The sequence below is a fragment of the Argiope bruennichi genome, chromosome X1 (genome assembly GCF_947563725.1).
Source record: "Argiope bruennichi chromosome X1, qqArgBrue1.1, whole genome shotgun sequence".
NCBI lineage: Eukaryota > Metazoa > Arthropoda > Arachnida > Araneae > Araneidae > Argiope > Argiope bruennichi.
In genome coordinates this window covers 43,193,639-43,218,964 of record NC_079162.1, presented here as the reverse complement: position 1 = coordinate 43,218,964, position 25,326 = coordinate 43,193,639, and the positions used below count along the sequence as shown (strand labels likewise).

Sequence of the window (25,326 nt, the reverse complement as noted above, 5' to 3'; positions counted from 1 at the left end):
GACTTGCTTAAAAAGTTTTCAGTAAATACAAAATAAACGTGGGCATTATATATTTTAAATTATATTTTCATGTATTGTTCTGGACATAAGTTTTATTATAGAATTTTTAATGAGTTACTCTTAGTAACAAAATAAGAAACAATTTTGTCTTGGGAGGGTAATTTTTTTTTGTGTGTGTTGGATTAGAAAAGTTGAGTTTTATTTAATCTTATACGAACTTTTTTAGAATCTTGTACTATACAATTAGTGAATTTTTTTGTGTAGGTGAAACTACTTACACCTTGTTTTAAATCACTTGATATTAATTTATTAAACACATATTTTTCTATTTTTGTTAATTAAACATATATAGAAAATTATTAAACAAATAGTTTTCTGTATTTGCTAATTAAAGCTTTGAAGACCAAGATTATGGAAATATGCATAAGCAGGAAATTAATGTCCTTTTGCCTTTATTTTTAATGACCCTTCAAAATGAATTATTCTAATAGCTATCTCATTTTGAACTATTAAATCTTGGGTTTAATGATAAAGTAGTCAGATAAGAAACCAAAGAACATGTAATACATTTTTATCTAACCATTATTTATCTTTTTTTAATCAGCATTATGACTTCTTTAAGATTGAAAAAGAGTACAATATGAATGATTGAATGAATTTTTAATGAATGTTTTATTTTGTTAGTTAAAAATTAATTATTGCACATTAGGATGATCTGCATTTAGTAATGTATAAATAAATGATATTGGTATAATAAATGGTTTTGTATGAACCTTATTGTAACAATGAGTAAAACTTTTGTTTTTGCAACATTTTGAGTGCATTTGTAGTATATTTTGCATTCGTTTATATTATATGTGCCATATGTGAAGGATCAATTTGTGTTACCTAAGTCAGATTTTCCCCCCTTTCTTTATTGTGTCTTATAAAGTTGAAAACTTTTCTGTTATTAAAAAAAAAGACCCTTATAGTAACATTTTCTTGTTTTGTGGGTTATTGCTTCTTCATTAATGTATTCTATTGTTTATATTTGTAGTGTAAGAGATTTACTTGTCAAATATGGATTTTTTTTTTTTTTAGTGATTATAAGTGTTACTGTAAGTATTTGAATATCTAATCTTTCATTATAATTTGCCTGTGCAAAAGGGATATTCCCCATGATTTTAAATATTGATTTGATTTTGCAGATTTCTGTGAGATATCAGTGTTCCTTTCAAATTAAAACCAATGTTTGGAAAGTGGCAAAAAAAAAAAAAAAAAAAAATCTTACTATTGCAATTAATAAATTTTTGTTATTCTTTTCAAATTACACTTATACTGTATTGACCATAACTTTTTTGTATATTTCATTTTACTAACAATATTATTTTCTCAAAGTGGAATTTATTCCAATTATTGTTAAATAAATTATAAATATATAGTGGAAGATAAATGGGAAAGCTGGAATGCTCAATGCTATGTTATGTAACATTTTTAAACGGTGCTTCTCCTCTCCCAAATAATTCTGTATTTGGAAGGAAATTGGACTCCAAATGATAACATGCATCATTTTGTCATTTTTGTAACATTTTATTAACATTTATTAAGAAATTGTCAGTGACAATGTGAGTTTATAAAATTAAGTTGATTTTTTTTCAGCTTTTTCCTTTCTTCCTATTTTATATTTTACAGAATACAAATATAATGAATCTCATACTTTGTTTAGTTGAAAATTCAGTTTTTCTCTTTAAAATAAAGTATACAAAAATGTAAAACCTGGCTTTGTATAATATTTCAGCTAATATTTTACTATGCTTTGAATAGTAAAATAATTTTAAATCATGTATTTAATAAAAAAAAAAAAATTGTAAGGATGTCTTCATTTTCTCTATAAATCAAAGCATTGCTATAATAATTGTATATGAAAGTGAAAAAAAAATCGTTGACATTCGTAAATCAATCAGTTAATTCAATTATTACTAAGCTATTTAAATTAAATTTGCAGATAGAAAAGTCCTTGCAAAATTAGAATTTTTACATGCCATCAAGAAAACATGAAAGTACATTTTCTGTACTCTGCAAAGATGAATTTCATAGCAGCTTAATCTGTCATTTTTCAAAATGCTATTTTCAGCATTCAACATATATTTTAAGCCATTTAATCATTTTCCATTTTACTAAGATTTAAAAAGAAAATTTTTAATTCTTTAAAATTTGAAGTAATTTCTATAAGAAGTTAAAATTCATGTACATACTTAAAAAACACTTTTAATTCAGATCACATCCATCACATTAAGATTGTAAAGTTAGTTAGTGGTCTTTTGTTCAAATTATTGGGTTGATGCAAAAGTCTCTGAAACTGCTTTTGGGATTTTCTTTTTTGACAAAACAATAAATATATTTCCTATTAAAAAATTGTTTTATCTAGTGCATCTTCTCTAACTATATTATAGTCATTGATTTTTTTTCTGTTTAAAACAAAGGGGAATAAAATTGCTATAATTCTGATCACTGTCATTCCATTCCATCTGAAGCCAGCTTCTATTGAGTTAGCTTTGCCCTATATGGTTGATGTGTAATATCATATTGTATGCCACAGTGTGCTTAATTAATCTATGAATTTTGCAAGTTGATTGCATTAACTAAGTACTTTGGTTGAATGCTACAAGGATTTATGAATGTCTCTTGAAGAGCAGAAACTTATTTATTATTATTTCAGAATGTGAAATCTGAAATATTTTATATTGTCGATGAGACATTAACTAATTTTCATTTTTAATTGCAACTGGTCATCATACCTAAATGAAAGGATTATCCATGCATAGTATGTGTCTTGAATGTTTTTGCTTCATTCTTGAAGTATTGATATTTTTGAATATTTTCATATATGATGAAGATGGTCACTTGTATTCATGTCATATTGTATACTGACAGGCATTCCCTAGATGGAATCAATTAAAATTACAGGCAATAACATAAAATTGGTCACTGAAATCCCAGAGGGGCTATTTGTATATTAGAGTAAACATTACAATTCTTGTAAAATTAAGAAATGATATAGATTTAAATGGCATATTCCAGATACTTCTGCACCAACCTAGTTTTTTCCACCCCTAACTTTTTACATATTGAAAATGCGAAAACTACCTTTTAATCTGTTGCTTTAATGTTTACTAGACTAATTGGTTTAAATTTTAAAAAGACTATGTTGTGGTCTGAATTTCTGTCAAGCAAGCTGAATTGCTAGTTTAAAATGCTGTTCTTGTCAAGTTCAAAATTGGTCTTTGAAAAATGAAATAGAAACCAATTTGGCATTTTTGTATCATCATGTAAGATTTTGTTATAAATCTACATTTCTTCCCATTAACAGTTATTCAATATTTTCTTTTTTTACTTAGTAAGGTTGCTTACTGAATGAATTATATTCCAAAGGTTTTTTTCTTTTTCTTAAAATCTTATTTATTTGATATCTTAAGCCATGTAAACAAATTCCTCTTTAGCAGGGATGTATTGTATATATATACATACATACATATATATATTTATTTCAGTGAGTGTCATTTTTCTGTTTATGAATTAGATATTTCTCAATTTTGGGAGAACCAATTTTTATTATTTTTGATATTGCATGTGAAATAAGTTTATTAAAATGAATTGGTGATGCAGTTATTTGCAATGTGCTATGTGACAGCTCAAGTGACAATATTTATTACTTATTAGTCATGTGATATTTTTTGATGTGAGCTAAATATTCTGAAAATTATCCTATTAGTACTATATTAGAAACTATCAAATATAATGTTGATAATTATGTTCTTTCTCTTCTGATCAGGTAATTTTTTTAAATTTCCATTTCACTGGTAATTTGCATATTCTATTTAATCATTACTTTTTATGGGATTTTTTGATAAAATTTTACAAAGTTTGACTTTGTGCCTTCTCTCTTATGAAACTTTTTGAAAAGGAAATAAACATTTCGTTCTATCTTGCCACAAAAATTTATGTATGAAAACATAATTTTCTTTTTTCGAATAGTCTAGTTAATTTTGTATTTTGTTTGTTCTAATTCCCTTGTTAAAAATTTGATTTTGTACTTGTAATCTGTTGTGTACAGACTTGTATATCATTAAATCTGTCAAAAAATGGTAAAATATTTATATTGTGTTTGTCCATAAGCGATATAAAAAAAAGAATATTTTATTTTCATATTTAACTGAGCTATTTGTTTAGGAATCTTCAGCCAAAATGTGTATTTTAATAGCTTCTAACCAAATAAAAAGTTCAACTATTTGGGCTATATATGTGTTTGGCCTTATTGTGTTGATTTTGAATTATTCATAACAGGACATTAACAGTATTATCTAAAATGTGCTATTCATATAATCTAAATAATTGTACACATTTTTATTTTACAGAATTGCAACCTCTTATGCAGTTCATAGCGATCTCGTCTTCTCTATTTTTTTTCATTGTTATGAAATCCTTTTGCAAAAATGTATCACCATTGGAATATAACAGTATTCCATAGAAACTATTTAAATAAAAATACAAATATTTATAGACTTCCGGAATAAGTTTTATGAACTCTCTAAATGTAAAAATTTACTTACCAAAATAATACATACTGATGACCATTGCTTATTTTTTCAAGCTGAGTTCCTAGCCATATACAAAGCTCTAATCTGGAAAATTATAATAGACCTAATGATACTGGGCATTTATTCACTGATAGCATCTCAGTTTCTAAAATTCTTCAAAAGTTTTATCCTAAGAATGATGTGATTGAGGAGGTCAAGAAGCATGTTGATGCGATGGTCTTGTTGCACTGGATTAAAGCCCACATTGGTATAGCTGGAAATGAAGCGGCCGATAAAGTAACTATTTTGTCACGACGAAAGCAGTAGTAGGTCAGGGGTGTTTGTGCTCCGGGGAAACCCCGGAATTCCGGGGATTTTGAACTTCGATCCCCGGAATTTCCGGGGATCGTCGTTCAAAAGGAAGTAGGAATAATAATGAATTATTTATTTTGATCTGGGTAATTTTGTTTGCTTTTAAAGCAGAAAATGCAAGGTCAGTGTGTGTGGTGAAAACTTTTCCTTTCTTTCTCCAAATGCAGTGATAATGCGTGAAAAGGGGGGAAAAACTTCTTTTTTGTTCTTTCCTTATTGCGAGTTATGACTCATTCCCCCGGTTCTCGGACATTCTCTTCTGGATTCTTTTCGGCAAGTAGGCGCGGCAGAAAAAAAAGGGGGAGACTTCGTTCGACCAGATGTGCGATAACGTGACTCTGGGTTCAAAGGTCTTATCTCTACTGGCGTGGCGCCAATAAGTAGAGAAGGGGGATTTTTCGCCGTATTAGCTATTTGTCATTGATCGCTTCGGAACTTTTTTTTCTTCGCTGTGTAAAATTTTCGTTTCATTTATTGATGCACGTGTAAATTTTTCGTTTCGCTTATTGAAATATTTTTTTTATTTATGTACGCAAGAGAATTTCATTTAGAAATTTCAGCATATGAAACAGAAATTACCCCTTAAAAATTCATATCTAATTAGTTTTACAGCATTAGATCCAGAGCTAAGAGGTAAAACCAGTACAATATTAGCTTTTGAAAAATTATCATCTTTTATGTCCCATATTTTTAGTGATAATGAAAAGTCAAAAGTAGAAGCTGAAATAAGGTTATACCAGAGTGATATTGATATCACCAAAGAAATGCTCTACACATCTGATGAAAGTGGAAATCAAGTCAAGTGTACAATTGATAAATATTTGTCTAAAGTTTTTAATTTAAAAGATGATTTCACAAATGATTATAAGTTTCCTACATTGGCTAAATTGGTCAAAGCCTGCCTTAGCTGCTTCCATGGCCCATTAGTGGAAAGTGCATTCAACTTAATGGATACACTTGTCACTGACTATAGAACCTCTCTTAAGATTGATTCCCTAGATGCAGTGCAGACTATTAAATATGATTTAATGGCTTCTAAAGAAACCTCATGTGAAAAATATGGCTCAAAAAATCCAATGACTGATCCAATTCACAAAGATCTCTTACTGAATATGAACAGAAGTTGGAAAACATATCAAGAGGACTTAAAAACATGTATTTCAGATGAGTCACCTATAAAAGTCTCTGAAAAACCTTCTACATTAGCAGAAAAGCAAACTGCTTCTACCTCTGCATGTGCAGTTCTCGAGGAAATTTCTTCAACTGTAAATGAGGAAAATAAAAGTCAACCTTCCTGCAATTATGAAGTTCACCACAAAAGAAAGACAAGCCCACAAACATCAGAAAATAAAAAAAAAGCAGCAGAAATTAGATAATTTTTTTTAAAAGAATTAATTCAGGTAATTTAAAATATTTGCATAAAATATAGTAGTTTATATGTTTGAAAATTTATGGTTATTAATTTTGCAAAAAAAGTAATTCATTGAACTTTTATAATTAGGTCATTCAATACTTCATAATTGTAATTTTTCATTTCTCCCCCCCCCCTTCTCGAAACTCCAAAATGCCGGTAGTAAGTCCGTAAAAGTTTCAGGGGATTTTTTGGGGTCCCACAAACACCCCTGGTAGGTATACATCCTAATATTTCGAATAGATCAAATAAAATGTCACTTAAAAGCATTTTACTAAAGGCATGGCAAAACGAAGAGAAAGGTCGATTTACTTCTTAGATTTTTCAAAAATTACTAGATGTATAACGAATAGATATCTTTCTCAAATAGCAACGAACCATGAATTGTGCCCTAAATACTTGAGAAGGTTCAATCTTCGTAACTACGTTTGCCCTTATAGAGATTTTGAAGATAATATTCAGCATTATATACTCGAAGTACCTTCTCACCAATCACCTAAGGAAGAGGATATCTGGTCAAACCAACCTTCTTTCTATCCTCTCTAATATTTAGAGCTTAAACTATTTTGGACTTAGTTTTTCACCATGAAAATATTTTTCAACTTCATTAAAAATGTTGTTTTATGTCTCTCTAAACATCTCTTCAATTTATTGCAAGCGAACTCTACAACCTGTCTGAGCCGCTCAAGCATTCACCCATTCTTTAGCGAACTCTACCTGTGAGTTACTGAGTAATTTTTTTCTTTCTTTTCAGATGCAAAATCTGCCTTGATCTGAGTCGCTTTGAATTTTTAACAACTGTGAATTTTACTATCTTCCTTCCTTATTTAATTTAAAAAAAAATTATTTCTTTTTATTTATTTCCTTTTAAGTTTAATTCATCCCCCCCCCCTCCTTCTCTCATTTTTCAGTTATTGTCTATTTTTCTCTACCCCTTCTGCACCCAACATATGTTGCTTAGTGTCTTTTTTATTTTGCATTTTTTTATTAGAAATGACGCACATTTTCTACACGGCTTAGAGTTGTAGATAAAGCCCCATAAAATTAAATAATTTCTGTTTTAACCATAGTACAGTTTCATTTTTTAAATATCCGCTTCTCGTATTTAAAATATTGGTCAGATGTACTAAATGCCATAAAATGTGCTAGTATCATAATGAGGACTAATTATTGTATTGGTTTGATGACATTTTTTGTTGCTTTTCCTATACTGTCAAACTCTGTTGTTATTATTGTAGTGGTGGTGCCAATTTTTTTTTTTTTTTTTTGCTTGATGTTTTGATAGTCAGTTCCTCTCGGCTCTTCCAAAGAAAGTGCAAAATAGTATTAAAAATATAAAAGTGAATTGTCTGAATTCACTTTCAGTTCATGAAGGTAGTGGATGCATGAAAATCATGATTTTTGTTGCTTTTACTGCTGTAATGTTACTTCTTGTTATTTTCTGGCCAGATTTGGTTCCGATAGACCGGTCGTAAGTCGAACCAACTTATGTGCTTTTTTATGTGTCATATTACATACATATATATACTGATCTCCTTGCCATTAATATGATATTGGTCACAATGGTTGTTGGTTGATGACAATCGTAATGTTACGTATCCATTACATTAAAATTAATATCAATATCTGTTGTTTATGGAGGAATATAAAGGAGTTAAGGATTAAACATCAACAAATAAATTTATTTCATGTATTTATAATAGAAACTGATAGATTTATTATAGATATTTATAATAGAAAAGTGTATAAGCTCTTTTAGCGAAGGGAATTCTCCTTTCTAGATTGGGTTACTTTGCTTGGCACCATCCAGGGACTAAAGCTCCGACTTTGCTTAATTTTCTCATAGCCCAAAAATTTGGGAAGGGATCGTCAGCCGGTACCATTGACCTTCCCATTTGATCCAACCTGTGTTTCAGTCTTCGCAAGGTAACTTTTTCAGTTGCTACTAAATTATTGGTTTCATACGGATCGTCTGAAATAAGATGATTGATAGTTAGAAAATTCATTTTATATAATGAATGCAAATGTATATAACTAAAAATGAACTTTATGTGGATGCGTATGAAATTTACTGATTTTTATGAGGACTTTCAAAATTCCAGAATGAATAAAATGATTTTGTTTCTCATTTTCTTTCTTTTGCCATAATCCAGACCGTAAAAATTTTAGAGCGTTATTTGTATGTAAATTTTGATTTATATGAATCATAAATAATGTACTATGAAATTATTTATCTTCACTCTTTGTGTATATATAGCCAGTGACAATATTGTGAAGCTAACATATTTTATCATTAAGCTCATTCAAAAAATCCTGAAAATAATCTCAATGCATTTAAAGGAAGTTGATATATCTGTACGATTTCAATTTTCAATAACAGAAATCAAAATTAAATAATTTTCGTTTTAAATATAGAGGGTTTTTTTTTAATTTTAAAAAAGTATTTCGTAATTCATATAAAAGATTAGAATATAAAAAAAATTCGTTTACTTTGTTTTACTTTTGTTACTAAGTTAACATTACAAAAGTTAATACTAGTTTAATTATTACAAAATTTGTTTACGTTTGTAAAATAATAATTAAATTTTAAAAATTATTAAGATTCACAAAGAACACTTAATCAAAGAATTTTTATGCCTAATTTTTAATTATATCTACCTGAAAAAGGAAAGGCTATCAACCAAAAGAAAAAGCGTTAACTTAGAAAATGATGATAGTCAAAAGAATATTACGTTCAATTTTTTGACTATCGACTCAAACATAAATAGTAAAAGCCAGGAAGTACTTGTTAATGAAAAATAATAAAAATGCACTAAAAATAATTTCATAGTTTCAGGAAAAAAATCTTATCCCTAATGTAAACAGTGATTTAACTATTAAAATCAAACAATATAACAATTATAAAACCCAATTATTATTGATAATAGTATAGTTACTATTATTAAATTAATGCGATGTTATCTTATTTCAAAGCTGACATTATGATGCTTTCAGATCGCTCGACAAGCTTAAACCGCCCCTGCCTCAGAGCCTCAAAATACTAAAAAGCCCTTTTTCAAAGATAAGAAACTTCTTATATTCTTCTCTAAAATCGCAATAATTGATCTAATTCTAAATCGCAATATATGATCTTCGCATTCTGTGGGGATTGATTAAAATGAATAATCTCTTGATGACAGGGATTTATATGGGTTTGACTTATTTCTTCCTTCTGATCGAGACAGTCTATCGAACAAAGCACGCGCCTTGGGTTTTTAATCAATCTCACTTAATGGAAGTGGGAGGGGGGATTTCACAGTAATATGTTGGTGATCGCCCTGTTTGGTTTGAAGTCAATTTGGTTGAAGTTCAGTCAAAACTTAAAAGTGAGAAATGAAGAGACTGATGACTTGTAGTATGGCCTGGCAAATCACGTTTCCGCTTGCATTCAACTAGACATGTTTCCGTATTACCAAGAGGTATCAATGGTGGATAATCCCGAATATCCAGACTGTATGGTAATCTGGGTGTATTAGTGTTAATTCGGAAAAACTTGACTACGACGTTTCTTAGTTTCATAGTGCTACTGCTGATTTATTTCTATAATTACAGTAAATTTCTCTACAATCCCTTTACCTTATAACTTTTTCAGAAAAATAAATAAAATTAGAAAAGATTGTTTTATTTAATGATTAATATGGCCTATAATATAGTGTAATGCCCATTTAACAGTAATATCAGTTGACATTTTATCTTTATTGTGTTTTCTCAAACTCAAGAAAGATTGGGCCGGGCTGGAAGAGAGAGGAGCTGCGAACGATGCAAGTGCATATGGTCCTTTACCACTGATTTGTTTTGCAAAAGGAAAATGCGTTTTTTTTTAAATAAAAAATCCGAATATACATTTATTTGAATACTATACCTCGACTTTTGGACACTTTTTTTTTTTTGGATCCTTTGAATCTCACTATAAGATTGAAAATAATAATTTAAAAGGAAAAAAAAAAGATACAGCATTAGTGAAAAGCGATTTACCTTAGATATTTTATTTATCAAAACCGAATTAGATAAGAATTTCGAATCGAATAATCAAATTTGCTATAAAAATGTAAACAGAATTCATATAACCTAATGCTTCGCATATCAAATTGTATATGATGCAATCATGTTTGTTTTTTATTTATTATTATGATTGAAATGTTTATAAAAATAAGGAATATATGAAAATAATTAATAATTAAGTTCCTTTTATACCAGAACAACAGATTTTTTTTCAAGACTCCACATTTATTCGTCATGGCTTTGAATAAATATTACAGGACCTTAGCTTTTAATGAGTGGTAGGTTTTCATTGATTCAGTACGATCTAATCATCCTCAGATTGTCTGTAGTACCACAACCTTTCTCAGTTATGTGAGACTGAAGTCTATGATTTTTCATGAAGTATGAAACTATATTGTTTCTCTTAAGGAGGTAGAAAATTTCAGCATTACCAAAGAAAAAAAATCTTAATTTTCAAGTTATTGGATTTTAACTGATTACTTACTCTTTATATTGTAGAGGTATACGCCAAGTTCTGTAATATTTGATTTAGGACATGTAGTTTCAAGTTCTATTCCTTCAGATTCTTCTGACACTTGAACCCAGTCGCAAGGTAATCCTGGATAGCCAAGTATTAGTTTATAATCTCCCACTCTGCATAAAAATATTGCTATAAGTAAGTTAAATAATAATAAAAATCCCTCAAAACTGTTAGAAATACATTTTTTTTTTAAAATAAAACTAATCACTAGTCTCATCACTTTTTAATTTAACATGCTTTTAAAATCGATTTGTATCATTAAAATATTCAAAATATTGTTTAATCTCTTAATCGTCGTGCAGCAAATTCCAACAAATTTTGTCGCATCTGTGTCTCAAACGGGTTATGAAAATCCCGATTTTATCACACCACATTATTTATTTATTGTAATTGCTTTATACATGACAACTCCAAGTAGGTTAATTTGATTTTAAGCAGCTTACAGCGACCACGTACAGTAAGTGTATTTCAGTGTCACCATTTTCATTCTTTGGCTTCTCATTTTTTCAAAACGAGTAGCTCTTGTGGGGAAAAGAATTTAATCTTTGAAGTATTAGGGAATGATTTAGAAGGCAGCTTTTTTCAGATGTTTTTGATTCTGAAGAACGAAAAATCTCATGATAGTTAGTTTTTAGTCTCGCAGTTTTTACCAATGGAATAAAGTTATGCCAAGTGTGCCATATATCTGTCTTCCACGTTTTAGATTCAAATAATCACCTGAAGTTAATATTTTCTCTCAAGCCAGTTTAGGGATTTGGCATTATTAAAATATTTTATGAATGATAAAATAGTCCATATAATCTTTAGAAACCTAATCGATATGCTAAACAATCAGGAAATGTTACTGGTAAAAAAAATTAATTCTTTGTACTTCCAGTTTTCGAAGGTATAACCAAAACCTAAATAAGTATATATTCGACTTCGTTTTTTCGTACGATTATGTCATGTACCCGATAGTGTAAAACAAAAAATACTTGCATTTTGTGAACAATGATTCTCACAATCTAGAAACCGTCCGAATTCAAAATTCTGCATGATTTTACCTATTTATGAGCATTTGAATAAAGCATATGAAAAAGTCATTACTTCAGAAAGAGGTATTACTATAGATGAAATTTTGCTGTACGAAAAACGTTTATTCTTCAGCGGAACCAGAAAATCCGCGTACGTTCTAACAGGTTCCTGTACAAACGTCAAAAATAATGATGTGATATGGGTTTACTGCATTATTTATTCTTGGCCCGTATTTTTCTTCCAGGAATTAAGTGCTAGAGGTGCAATGATATACATCATTGTTACAGAAAAAAATTGTTCTGGATATTCAAGCACGTCAGTGCCTTTCACGCTCAATTTTTATGTAAGATGGAGCTCCTTCGTACATTATTTTTTGTGTTACAGATGTCATCAAAAAATACTTCACAGAAGAATGTGTCATCAGCCGCCACTTTTGTGATCTAATTAAAACTTTTGTCATTAGATGTAGAAATACTGTTATCCGTTATTTTTAGAAAATGAGAAGATATAACTTTCTTGCAGGTGTTTAACAATTATAGATTATATGATTACAAGAATTACAATAAACATTAATTCCATTAAAAATTCATTAGTTTTTTATCTTCTGTGAAAAGAATCGATTACTCAAATACTAATAGATTGCAAAATATTTTTCATATAGATTTTAAAAATCTTTTTTAGTTTTACGGCCTGGCAATTACTGAAATCACTTTTTTATCCTAATTGTTTTACTAATTTTTTTTTCTTCTTGTAGAAATGCATTATCTATTTTATTGTCCATTCACGTGAGTTCATAGTTGATATGCTCAGTTATGTTTGCTATGCATGTAACTACATATTGTTTCAAACTGTGATGCAATGTTCCTGCGTTTCTCCTTTCTACAAGAGAGCGAATGGATTCTAAAATGAACTGGTATGATACATTTAAATTGCATTCTTGGTCATGAATTTACGTTATTAGATGATTTAGAATATTCTGTAAATTAATTTTTGATACATTTCTCGGGAGATCTAGGCTATTGTAATGAAATTTCCGCAAACTCGGCTTCAGAATTGAAGAATCTTGGATTCGAGTTCAGTGAAGAGAAAACGCGCACTCATCACATGCATAATATGTTCCTTTACGCGAATCAAACGTCCTGGCGCTTATGTGGTACGAATGTTGTCGTAGTGATCTGACGGTTCATGACCAAGACCTATCTCCAATAGTCTTTGTTAGATTTAATTTCTTATAATATTGCAGTTCAGATACTCTGAATAGAGGTGAAAAGAACCACAGGTTATCCGAATAATTTGTCTGCTTTCCGATACTACGTCTTATCACCAGTGGCCTTCGTATAGCATTAAAGTGGGACATAAATCTGACTAAACGTTAATTTATTTGTTCGACTGAGACAGACCATCCAAAACTTCTAAGTTTTTAGATTACCCTAGTATGAAAAAAAATTATCTCTCTTCGCAACTGTAGAATCTAAAACTTGTGGGAGGATATTAACTGTAAACCGAAAGCCGACTGTTCTCAAGATATGTTTATTGTGTGTTCCAAGACATGGGAGCAGATGTCTGCCTGTCGACAATATCATCTACATGAAACTGAATATCCAAGAACAGTGTGTATAAAGTTAATGTTATTGTTTTGAGGTTTTTGAAATATCATATCTATTTAAGATTCAAAAAGCAATCGCAAAAGAGTGAAAATTGAAGAATGGAATGTGTGGAATTAAATCCAGGAATAATGGTTCTTTAGAAGTATGTCTTTATTTTCTGAATCCCTCATTCCCATCAAGAATTCACTATGTTGGTAATTTTGTAATATCATATATTAATAAAAGATGCTTTGTCGTTATTGAATCGTTATGATGGACTTTACTGTATTTCCAAAATACTATGCAATCTGGTTCTTTTCAAGATCTTAAGATTTATTGAAAGAATTATTTACCTTATTGCCGCTCTTTTGTATTCCACATCATAAATGTTATAAACAAATTCATTTCTTACTGGGGGTCCATCTCGACTAATCATGTCCCATAGATTCAATCCATCTAAATCTTTATCTAAAATATAAAAGACGTATTGTTTTATTACTTTCGACTAATCATGTCCCATGGATTCAATCCATCTAAATCTTTATCTGAAATATAAAAGACGTATTGCTTTATTACTTTATGTTTAAAAATGCCTTTTTATCAAAAAATATCTCCCATCACTTAGTTCTGTTTTCAAATTACTGTATTGAATTCATTGTCGATTATATTATTATTTAATAGACCTAAAAAGTAATCGAACATATAATTAGATATGCTTTATGATGCTAGAAAAAAAAATTCAAATTCAGTAAAATGAAAATGCTTGTAAAATTTATTATTCAGTCAAATGCTGTATCAGAGCAATTTTATTTATAGAATTAGAAAGTCAGTTCAGAAATAGGGAAAACGAATTGTGAAGAAAAGCAAAAAGAGCGAATGAAATGTCGAATAAAAATTATTTATTTCAGACACTTGATTCGTTTCATTCAAATATGGATTTTTACAAGCGAGTTTTCAATGATTATACACTATTTTAATATTTTCAGAATTTAATCATCATTAATCACTTCATTTAAAGTCTGGGTGCGTACTTCACTTACGTGTAAAGCCGTTCTTGCGAAGGAATCTGAGAAAAAAAAAAAAAAAAAAAAACTGGAAGATTCAATAATATTTATAATGATGATATATAAATTAAATACTTAAATGTAAAAAAGTATTAAAACAATTTATACTTTTACATCTCTTATAAAAGTTAGAGAAAACATGTCACTTAAATAATTTTTTGTAGTATTACACTATCTACTGTAACTAAACTGACATTTGGAATTCTGTGACAATTATATCCGTAGCAATTCAATACTGTTTTCGATTCATATTTAATATGCATCACAAACATGATTATTGTTCACTAACGACATTATCGACGATTATATTAATATTAAGGACTCTTTCTTATCCTTCATTATTACGCGAACTTAGCGACATTCGTTTCCTCTCGTTCTGAAATGAAATACTACTGGAAAAAAAATGACATTTTAAAAAGTTAGTTTGTGTTTTACCATATTCTGCATATAGATATTAAATATTTAGTATTGAAGTAGAAATCTGTGGCTTCTTTTTGCAAATAACTTGCTCATTTAATAATTTGCTATTGTCTTGTAGCACACGTTTGGAATTTCAGCTTTTGATCAAGATCATTTGTTTTAATGGCACCTATTGTAGGAAGGAATTTGAGTCAGAAAAAACATGGGAATATTATATTTTGTAAATTATTAATAGAAATAAGACTTAGTTTAATTTTACATCAATACTTAATAACTATAGAGTGAAAATCATTTGCAGTTGTACGTATAATAATGTAGTTTTATAAACAAATTTGTATTCTTTCTGTTCAAAGCTTACGTCTGAATGTCTCTCGGATTGTTGTTTTACATGATGATTGTTAAAGTCCATTTAAGCACTTTCAATTCAAAATGGCATCTCGTATAGCCACAGAAGCAAGGTGTACCTATACTAAAGTAACTACGCTGAATTTGTTATGACAGGTTACAGCGTCCCTAGCTGCGAAATAAGGTTGAAAAGTTTCATAGAGTTATCTGTAAAATTGGCGGAGATATTTGCGGTTAAATTTATGAGCTTTCTGTGACTTGGATGGGTGTTTTGACCTAAAATTAAAAAAAGGTAGTTTCGGATTCCCTCTCCCCTCAAGTGCGTTTTTCAGTGCTTTCATGGCTTAAAAAGACTTAAGTATATACAGGGTGGTCGGTTATGAACAGATTTTCAATATAATTAAATGTGTGATTGTTTTGGATTCAGTGCGATATCATTCTTCAGACTCAATCCAATAGTTCAGATTGCATTTCTATGCATTATTAATTTGACTATTATTGGGCTGAAAAAGGATTCAAATTAACTGATTTAACTGATAAAAAAGGATTCAATTAATTTGAATCCTTTTTTATCAGTTAATTTAAATTATAAAAAGAATCATTTTTAAAAATACAGTGACAAGAATTAAATAAGCTGTTATGAATGTGGTTATCTGTTAAGAAAAAGTAATGAATGAAAAGTGTAGTATTTTTAACCTGTATTCTGGCCTCCAGCAGCTGCTAATAAAGTAGGAAACCAATCTACTGCATGAATTAAACTGTAAAGAAAAAAACCTTAATTACTTCAAGAAAAAATTTAAAAAATAAATTAATGTGCAAGAGAAAAACTAATAATAATAATAATAGGATCTGGTAATTTACTGATATAAAGTATACGAAATATTTTGAACTCTCAATTATCAGCTGAATTAGTTTGGGGGGGGGATGTGATAACCGTGGAAAAACGAATTTCAAGGATAATCCGGAAAATAATCGGAACTAGGCATAAGTTAACACAAAAATGCGTTTGAAAAGCTTATTTACTGTAGGAAGCCTACAAATTCAAGTATTATTTGAGATGTTTTACTTACGTTATTAGTTTTGTTTTTACAAGACAGAAACAAAATCGATCATTTTTGTGTCTGTTAAACCACCTCTTTTTGCGATTTTAAACAACATTTTAAGATAGATAACCGCTGATAATCGAGAATGTACCATATTGTTTATACGAGTAATTTCAATGAAAATTTTATGTTTTATCAGAACCACAAATTGAAGGTATTCAGACTATTTCCTAAATTATTGTTCCAAACGTTAAAAAAGATACCTGGGCGAAATTTGAACTGAAACCCAGCTGTTTTAGCTGAGGGTTTGTTTTGGTTTAGTTTGGTTATATTAACGTCTTGTTTTAAAACAACACTAGGGCTATTTTGAGACGGACCTCGTAATTTTGACCCACGGTCAGATGACGAGGTTGACACTTGAGCTGGCAACCCCTCTCTCCCAATTTTCGCATAACACCACGGTTGGCCCCCTGCGTAACTTCAGTGAAATCGGGTCTCGAACTTGAAACCCTCTGGTTCCTAAGCCGAGACCTTACCTCAAGGCCCCGCGATCCCCATTTCAGCTGAGGGAACTCGCAATCAATAACTGTTGAATATTCAAAATTTGCTTATTTCAATTTTTAAGTATTGCTAAGTTAACATAAAGTGCGATGTGTTTCAAGTAGATAATTTTAGAGTTTTTCCGTGGAGGAATGGCGTTTTGTCTCGAAAGAAGAAAAAAGGTACATTAATTACACATGCTTTACTAGACTGTTTTTTTTTTTTTCCCATAAAAGATGACTTAAATTTTTGTTTTATAATAACCTATTTCAATTTTCCAAGATTTATCAAGAGAGAAAAGAAAACTGTTTATATATATATATATAAAGTAAAGGATATTTCTGAATTTTTTTTAACACCTGATGTGAATCTGAGACGGATATTCATACCAGATACGGAAAAAAAAAAAAAAAATACAGCAGTAATGGTTCGGGATTTTTCCTTCCCACTTAGAAAAAAGTGGCGTTGCGTGCTAGGGAACGAAGTACAACTCACAAGGTAGTTAAAGTGACGAACACGAAACTGCAACGAAACAACGATAAACAACGAAAACTGCAAAAAATATATAGTTATTAACTAATACCTACATCTTTAATAAAAATTCTTCATTACAATATTATTCAATGAATTTTCTACATATTTAATTATTGGCATTTCATATTATGTGTTTAGTTTAGTTGTATTAAAAAATGCTCTTCAAAAGACTGGTGACAGTTCAAATGTACATATCAGAGAATTCAATTCCATCTTAAAACATATTGAATTCGTAATTTTTTCTTTGAGTATTTAAAACGTGTGTTTGTAAATGTAATAATTTGTCCTTCTTTATAATAATCTCAAATTAATTTAATTTTCAGAAAATTAATGATATCTTTGCTTAAATATGTACGTATTGTGCATCAAACTGGAGGAAACCAAAGGGAGAAAAACTCGAAAAATGGCTTGATTGAATTGACCCAATGCCAAGCACCTATTACATTGACTGCAGTACTTTACCGTGCTGCTTTGAGTGTTGTCAAAGCCCTTTTCCGTAACTATGTCATGCGCAATAAAAAAAATTTTTACGTTAATCTGTGCTACTTTTCTTGCAGCCCAAAAGTGTGAATATTTCAGATTTTTTTTGTCATTACCTTTGATTTTCAAATTTGCAATGGGAAAGTAACTATACTTTATAAAAACGAAAATACACTTTTCTAAAATAATTGCAAGGAGTGTTTAAAGCTCTAATAAGTGAACCATCAATGAATAACATCGTTTCAAATAAAGGATAAATGGGAATTGTTAAAGAAATATCTATGCGAATTTTGTTACGCATTCATTAATATCACATTACATATTATTTGAACAGTTCATATAATATTTAAACTATTTGTACAGAATGCATAAAACGGTAAGTTAACATTTAAAAGATACAAATATACAGATTTGTATTTTATGAATTTCTTTAGTCATCAATATATTGTTACGAATCTGTGATGCGGCTTTCCAGCATAGTGGGTTCCATAGGAGATCCCAGAGATTGGCGATTTAACGACGAATTTGGTGACTTTGGCGCCAAAATAGATTATACCCGATTAAAGATTATACCGAAACATCGAGAATTTTCCCGATCCGTCCAGTAGGAACGGAGATACGCCTCGAACGTTCCTGATTGGTTGAGAGGCTTCTAGCCCCGCCTCCTAAAACCTATAAAAGGAGCTGCAGCTGCCGGGGAATTGAGTCGTGAACCAGATCGGAGAGTAGTCGGAAGCGACAGAGAAGAGTAGTGCGAGAGTCGTGTTCGTGAATTGAGTCGTGGACCAATGGAGTCGGAGAGTAGTCGAAAGTGACAGTGAAGAACTGGTCTTCCAGGGATAAGCGGAGCAGCGACGGAGTCAAGCTAGTGCTGAACTAAGCTGTGCGCTACTGTCAGTAGAGAGTCTTGTTATATGCTGCTGTTGTTGCTGCACGTCTCAGCTGAAGATAACCGTCTTCTGTGCTGTATATAGTTGTCGTCTTTGTGTTGTCCTGTGTGTCTTCGTGTAAATAAACGTCGTTGTTTTATTTTCTACTGCCGCCTGCTGATTGAGTGTTCTCCACACCATATAACTCCCACTATCCAAACGAACCCCGGGAAATCTCGTAACAATATTATTTTTATGTTAAATTGGAAATTGGAAAGTCTTCTTCCACAAGATTACAAATTATGTCAAATAAAAATGAATCAAGTTTGGAATGCAACTGAGTAATAAAAACAAATCCTGGCGTATCTTAACATTCATATTTATGAAAATGAATTAAAGATGCCAGTTTAAAATTTTAGAAATATGAATTTTTCATAAATGGTCAAGTTCCTTATTTTTATGTTAGACAAAATATTTTCATAAATCATTTTTTAGTGATTTTTTTTCTTAATAGGAATAGAGTTATTTTACTTGTTATTGATGTATCCACTTTTTTGAAGAATGTCTCCGTATAAAAATGTTGGCACTCTTGTCCCACCTTCCCACAATGTCATCTTTGCTCCTCGAAGAGGGTAATTGCTTCCGCCATTCACTACATCAGCTCCATTCTAGACAGCAGGAAAACACATTATTATTACAGTAGATTTTCTAGTTGAATTTACTAGATGAGTAACGTCTTACTTATAGCGTGACTCTGATGAGTTAACGGCTCACCTCCGACTGTCAGAAAAGTACATTTGCTGAGAGGGAGAAAATAATGAAACTCAAATCGGGTCGTGAAGAAAGGATAAGGCTCTTAAAAATATGATCGTGTAAAACTCGACCCATTTTCCCCCAACCTCTCATTGCGACATGTCGGTGAATTTGATGTAATGAAAGAACGAAACGCAACCAAATTTTACACACTTTGATTGATATCTATCTTTCAGTTTATTAAAATAGATAGTCGCGTAATCTTGTTTCATACCCGCTCTCTCGTTAGAGCTGTGCTATACAAAGGTGCATTCAAAAATAACATTTTGAAATTTTATTTCAAGGAACTTTTTAACTTATCGTCCGGATTTTAAAAGATGTTGCTTAAACTTTGGCAGATCGTGTTTACATACCTCAGATTCCTCCATACCATTTACCAAAGCAATATGATCAATGGCTAATTTTTTTCACTCATCATTTATCAGTTTGATTTGCTTGTTTGTTGTTTTTAATGTGAATGTATGTAATGATATTTCTTAATCTAATTTAAATCCTAATTAATTTCCTAATTTTTAAAATCTTAAATTAACCCATATTACTTTATTCTAAAATTTTCTCTTATTTCCTGATCGAAATCCCATTTTTTTTTTATTTAATTATTTCTAACACGCATTTTAAATAAGTTGCTTAGTCTGTAATTCTGACGCTGCAAGCGAAGGAATAAAACTCCCTAATGCCCATGTCATTACTTCCAAAGATACTTAATATTTCCTTTCCTGAATCGACACGTTTCAAAGAAATCCCTATTAGAATCTCTAAGTAAAAGTACTAAGAAAACAACTTCTCTAAATTTTTAGCTCTTGTGCCCAATGTAAATAGACGCGCTTCATCGGTCGTCTCCGTCTATAAGTCATTTTCTCCCTTGTAAAAATAAATTGAAATTAAATTCCCAATTTCTCTTTTTGGCCACTCATCTATAAAATTATGTTACATGTGCACTTGAAGTCATGAAAATTCTTATAACACTATAACTTCTTTTTTTATTAGCAAAGAACCACAAACATTTTTGAAGTCTTGGTTTATTGAATGAATCCGATATTTTAAAATACATTGCGTTTGATTTTTTGGAAAGAGAAATGTATTTTGGATGTAACAGTTTTAAAAGAACTAAAGAACTGGAGTCTATGTTATCCATCTTATCTTAATTTAACATTATTATCATGAATTTTGTTCTTTGTCTTTTATGAAAATAAGAAAAAAAAAACTTGTTGTTTAATTTGGAAAGAATTAAGCATGCAATTTAAACATACAAATGTCTACATTCTTCCAGATTTTCAAAAAAACTCAAAATTATCATTTCACCCGTTATTTGTGAATCATATTATTCCAAAATTATAAGATTTTAAGAAACCAGTAATCTCATTCACTCATTTAAGAGACGTGAAATTGTATTTTATGTATGTATATTTGTACTCATATTTCAAAAGAGTAAAATATAAATTTAATTATCTAATGTAATGGAATATTTACAAATACTTACATCTGAAATAAACACTATTAAGAAATTGTCCCAAAATCCAAATCTCTTCATATCAGCTACTAAGCTTCCTATTGCATCATCCATGGCCGTGACCATACCTATGAAGAAATACAAAATCTTATATTATTTTAAATAATAATAATTTTTATTAATAAATAAATTGAAAAATTATTTATTAATAAATTGAAAATAATTTACCTAATGAAACTTAATTCATTAAAATAAGCGCGTTATTTATGAGAAATAAAATTATTACGGAAAAAAAAACCCTGAAAATTGTGGAGAGCAATTATCAAACAAATTTTGTTTGTAGAAAAAATGGGATCTTGTTTTATTATTCCCCATCAATAAAAAAGAATTTTTTAGATTATTTTTTGGGGAGTGAAGGGAAGAGATTTTTATGCTTGAAATAAGTTTTAGTTAACGTTTCATTTTGAGCCGATACAAGACTTATTATAAGATAAAAATTCTTAAATTAAAACTGCAGTCAGGAGACAAGGTAGTCAACTGAGTCTACAGATAATCTCCGAATTTCCCAGCCACATAAATATGAGGGTTGTGATAAACGATGGGAAATTGAATGCTAATCAGAGTCATTGACTCGACAGATATTTTAGTAAATTCGGATTTCGAATTCGTGGTCCTTCGAAGCCGAGGTTCTACGAACAGGACCTTTATTACTTAAAGGGATAGTATTTGGAGTGTTAAACAAATCTTTTAGATTCAATTTAAGTTATATCTACTTTTTGCCTTTCTAATAACATTCAGTTTTATCCCTGGATTTTTGGTATCTGATATAATTAGATTAGATTCACATGCCGTTTGGATGTTTATGAAACAGTGTTTTTTATTAAATCTGCTTATAAATTATTTGTTAAATCGCGTTCTGTGAAAGGATGTTAACACTTAAATGCTGTTTGTTGCCGTTAAGAAACGTACCCAACTTTACTTTATCCATTAATGAGAATCATGCTGAATCTCTAGCACCTGCCATTTCCAATAGAATGCATGCTAGAAATATTATTAAATAAATTTACAACACGTACATGGCAGCATGAATACTTTTAAGAAATCAATAAATTGACGTTTTTCATTTATGATTGCATATCTTTTTTTTTTTTTTTTTTGAACAAATGAGAATATTGCATTTTATTCATCACCGATGAATTTAAAATATCTAATCCAAAAGTAACGTATTTAAGTCGATCATTGTACACATTTTTTTCCACTTAAAGCCCAGTTTTGCCCCTTAACAACAAACCATTTCTTAACCGTAAACCATACTTAAAACAAAACATCATAGTAAAACATTTTTCGCATGATTTAACCAAGAAATAAAAAAAATTAATCAATTAAAAAAATCTGTCATTTAAGGATTAATAAACTATATTCGTGCTATAATTCATGCCTTAATAATCATATATAGGTAATTTCATAGCCAATTGGCATATTATCAATTTACTACACAGAAAATAAATCATTATTCCTGCATTAGATGTTCATTGTAAGCAACTTGTTAGTGATAAACGATAACTGAAGTTTATAGTGCATAAAATAATTACTAGAGCTGTATTATTCGTGAAGCACTGAATACATATTTCTACGCGTTTGAAACTAAGCTCCTAATTATGTATAAAATTTTTCTTCGAAAGATACCGATTCCTTATCTTAAAACGGAATTTTGTCGAAATTTATCACACAATTTTTAAGGCAATAGGATCATATTTTCAATACTATTTATTTATTATGAACATGAGTACACCTGGCAACTTTATGAGTCTTTAGCATTTGCATGTCTTTCCAACTCTCTAATGTAAATGGATGGCTCCCTGTTCACACTCTTAAAATTTCTGCATTTATGAATAGATATCAGAATGAGCCATCTTATAAACAGTCTGATTATTTCTGCACTATGATTTACTTATTATAAATGTTCGAATCATAGCTGGATTTTCGAATAAATGCGGTTATAATGCTTTGGAGAACCCTACAAATCCTTGTATCAAATACTTACAAGCTTTCATTCATTTTTCTTCTGGTGGCAGATTTATTAATTTTTTCTTTCTAGATTCTTTTTAACGAGACAAATGTTTTTATTTTTATTTTCCTCCTCTTATTTACGATATTTGTATTTGTTGACAGTAGATAATTCATTCAAAAATAATAAAAATGAAATTTTAAAAGACTAGGAAAAAATGGAGATTCTATTAAATATAGGTTTAACTCAACATGTCATTTAATTAGGAACATACCACTGAAAATTCTTCTTTCTTTATTCTTTATATGACTGTATTTATCTTCATATTCCTTTGGGACCTGGAAGAAAAAATTTCGAAGCAAAATAATAACCTATTTCCGAACTGGTTTAAAAAATACTTTTCGAAATTCAGCATTAATTAGGATCAAGAAAGAATTTGTTACTTTTTCTTCTAGAAAAAAAATATTTTAATGAAATGAGTTTACTTGTGAGATGCATTCGAAACCATCGTTATGTATTTTTAAAAATGATCTATAATACAACCTCATATAATGTGATAATTTTACAGTAAATTCAGTTAGAACACTTTTAATGCTTTTAAAAGTATAAAAGTTAGGTCATAATTTATAATGCAAAATGCACGTTTTCATAATGTTAATTTTTAATTCTAAATATGCTTGGAAAGTTTGTAATAAAAGTAGTTTCAGTTTCTAATGTATTTATATTTACTTGAAACAAAGTTTAGTTTTAAGCAGTAATTAAAAATTTTATTTAACTGAAAATCTGAAGTTTGTATTTGGAAATAAATACTCCATGTTTATATAAGGCACCGATAAGATACAGATTTGCATATCTTCCGGCTCTCAGGAGAAAGCGATTGAAAACAAAGCATTATGGGATATTAGACGAGTCTAATTTGATAAATTTAGGAGATGTCAGCACAGTTGTACTTATTACACCTCTATTATTTCATCGCTATTGAGTCTCTTTTTCGTACTTTTGCCCTTCTCTGCAGATAAATTCGTCTTTCTGAGATCGAAGGTCAAACGGCTTCTCCTTAGAAATGGGGAATAATAGATTTATAGTCATTCAATGGATGAAAGTTCATAAAATAACATGCTTTTACAGCACTGCAATTAAATTTAGGTTTTTTTTTTTTTTTCATTCAAAAGAGGAATTAATTCATGATTCCGAAAACGATGATTTAATTTTTTCAATAATTATTTTAAGGTAACCATGAAAATTAGGAAATCACTACGTTGCTTTATATATTCGCGAATTTTTTCTTCGTTTTTAAAGCCTGTCTATATTTATGCTTTATGATTTAAGATATTTCCGAGTCCTTACTTAATTTCAAAATCGAGCTTACCTGTAAAGGAAAATGTACTGCTTGAAACGGTAAGTATAAAAATAGTGGTATATCAGGATCCGACTGCGACAACAGATCTGTAACTGCTCTTTTCATTACTTCCTGCAGAAAAAAAATGGAATTAAAATGATAAAAAAATATCTTTTGAAAAACATTGAATACTCTTTATATATTTAGGAAAAGTAACAGGAACAGTTAAATAATTGTCATTAAATATTTTTTTTTTATTTTAATAGGTATTTTGAAACGATGATTTATTAATATTTTCCACCAAATTCATTACTTCATATTTTCTATTTCCTGTAATATATAAGCAACGGTCGCCAACAGTTACAAGATAGTTGGTTGTTAGAATTAAAGTGTTTTGTATCCTTTACAGAAAAGCTCAGTGGTTATAAAAACGCCTCGCTGATATACGTTTTTGCACACAAAGAAACAAATGATGCTGAAAAATTAAAAATGAATCATAGACAAATCTTTTGCATTAATGTAATTTAATCGCTCTCCTTTAATAATTCAAGTCGTGATGTGTATTAATTATGATTTCAACTGCTAATGGCAATTGACAAAAACACCTAAATATCAATCTAATTAATGAACATAAGATAACATTAAGTTAACAGTTCTAAGATAAAGATAAAATAATAATTTTTTTCAGATTTTTGTCCTTTTTTTACAATATTTTCATTTCATTTGATTGGCCGTGAAGATAAAAATTTGTAATCGATTTTTACTCAATTCTTGACTTTTTAGAGATTGGAAATTTTGTATATTTGTCTTCTCTCGATGTCAATATACATTTTAATAATTTCGGAACTTAACTATCATTTAATCAGTGGTTAAATTCCGATTCCATGCAAAAAGAGTTACTTGGCATTGAATTTGAAAAAC

General features: G+C 29.6%; 1 protein-coding gene across 3 annotated transcripts in view; it reads right to left on the bottom strand.

Annotated features, from left to right (window-relative positions):
* Positions 1–8,063: 8,063 nt before the first annotated feature.
* The window catches only part of LOC129958218 (arylsulfatase B-like), a 41,000-nt gene continuing 23,737 nt past the window's right edge, over positions 8,064–25,326 (bottom strand). For 2 of the 3 annotated variants that reach the window (XM_056070501.1, XM_056070500.1), the window contains exons 7-14: positions 24,436–24,537; positions 23,341–23,404; positions 21,089–21,186; positions 19,327–19,463; positions 16,026–16,087; positions 13,854–13,968; positions 10,865–11,013; positions 8,064–8,311 (exon numbers count right to left, since the gene is read on the bottom strand). In XM_056070501.1, the coding sequence (XP_055926476.1) occupies positions 8,127–8,311; positions 10,865–11,013; positions 13,854–13,968; positions 16,026–16,087; positions 19,327–19,463; positions 21,089–21,186; positions 23,341–23,404; positions 24,436–24,537 (912 nt within the window). In that variant the 3' untranslated portion in view covers positions 8,064–8,126. The remainder of the gene's footprint in view (positions 8,312–10,864; positions 11,014–13,853; positions 13,969–16,025; positions 16,088–19,326; positions 19,464–21,088; positions 21,187–23,340; positions 23,405–24,435; positions 24,538–25,326) is intronic. The other variant, XR_008783180.1, reaches the window with a different exon arrangement.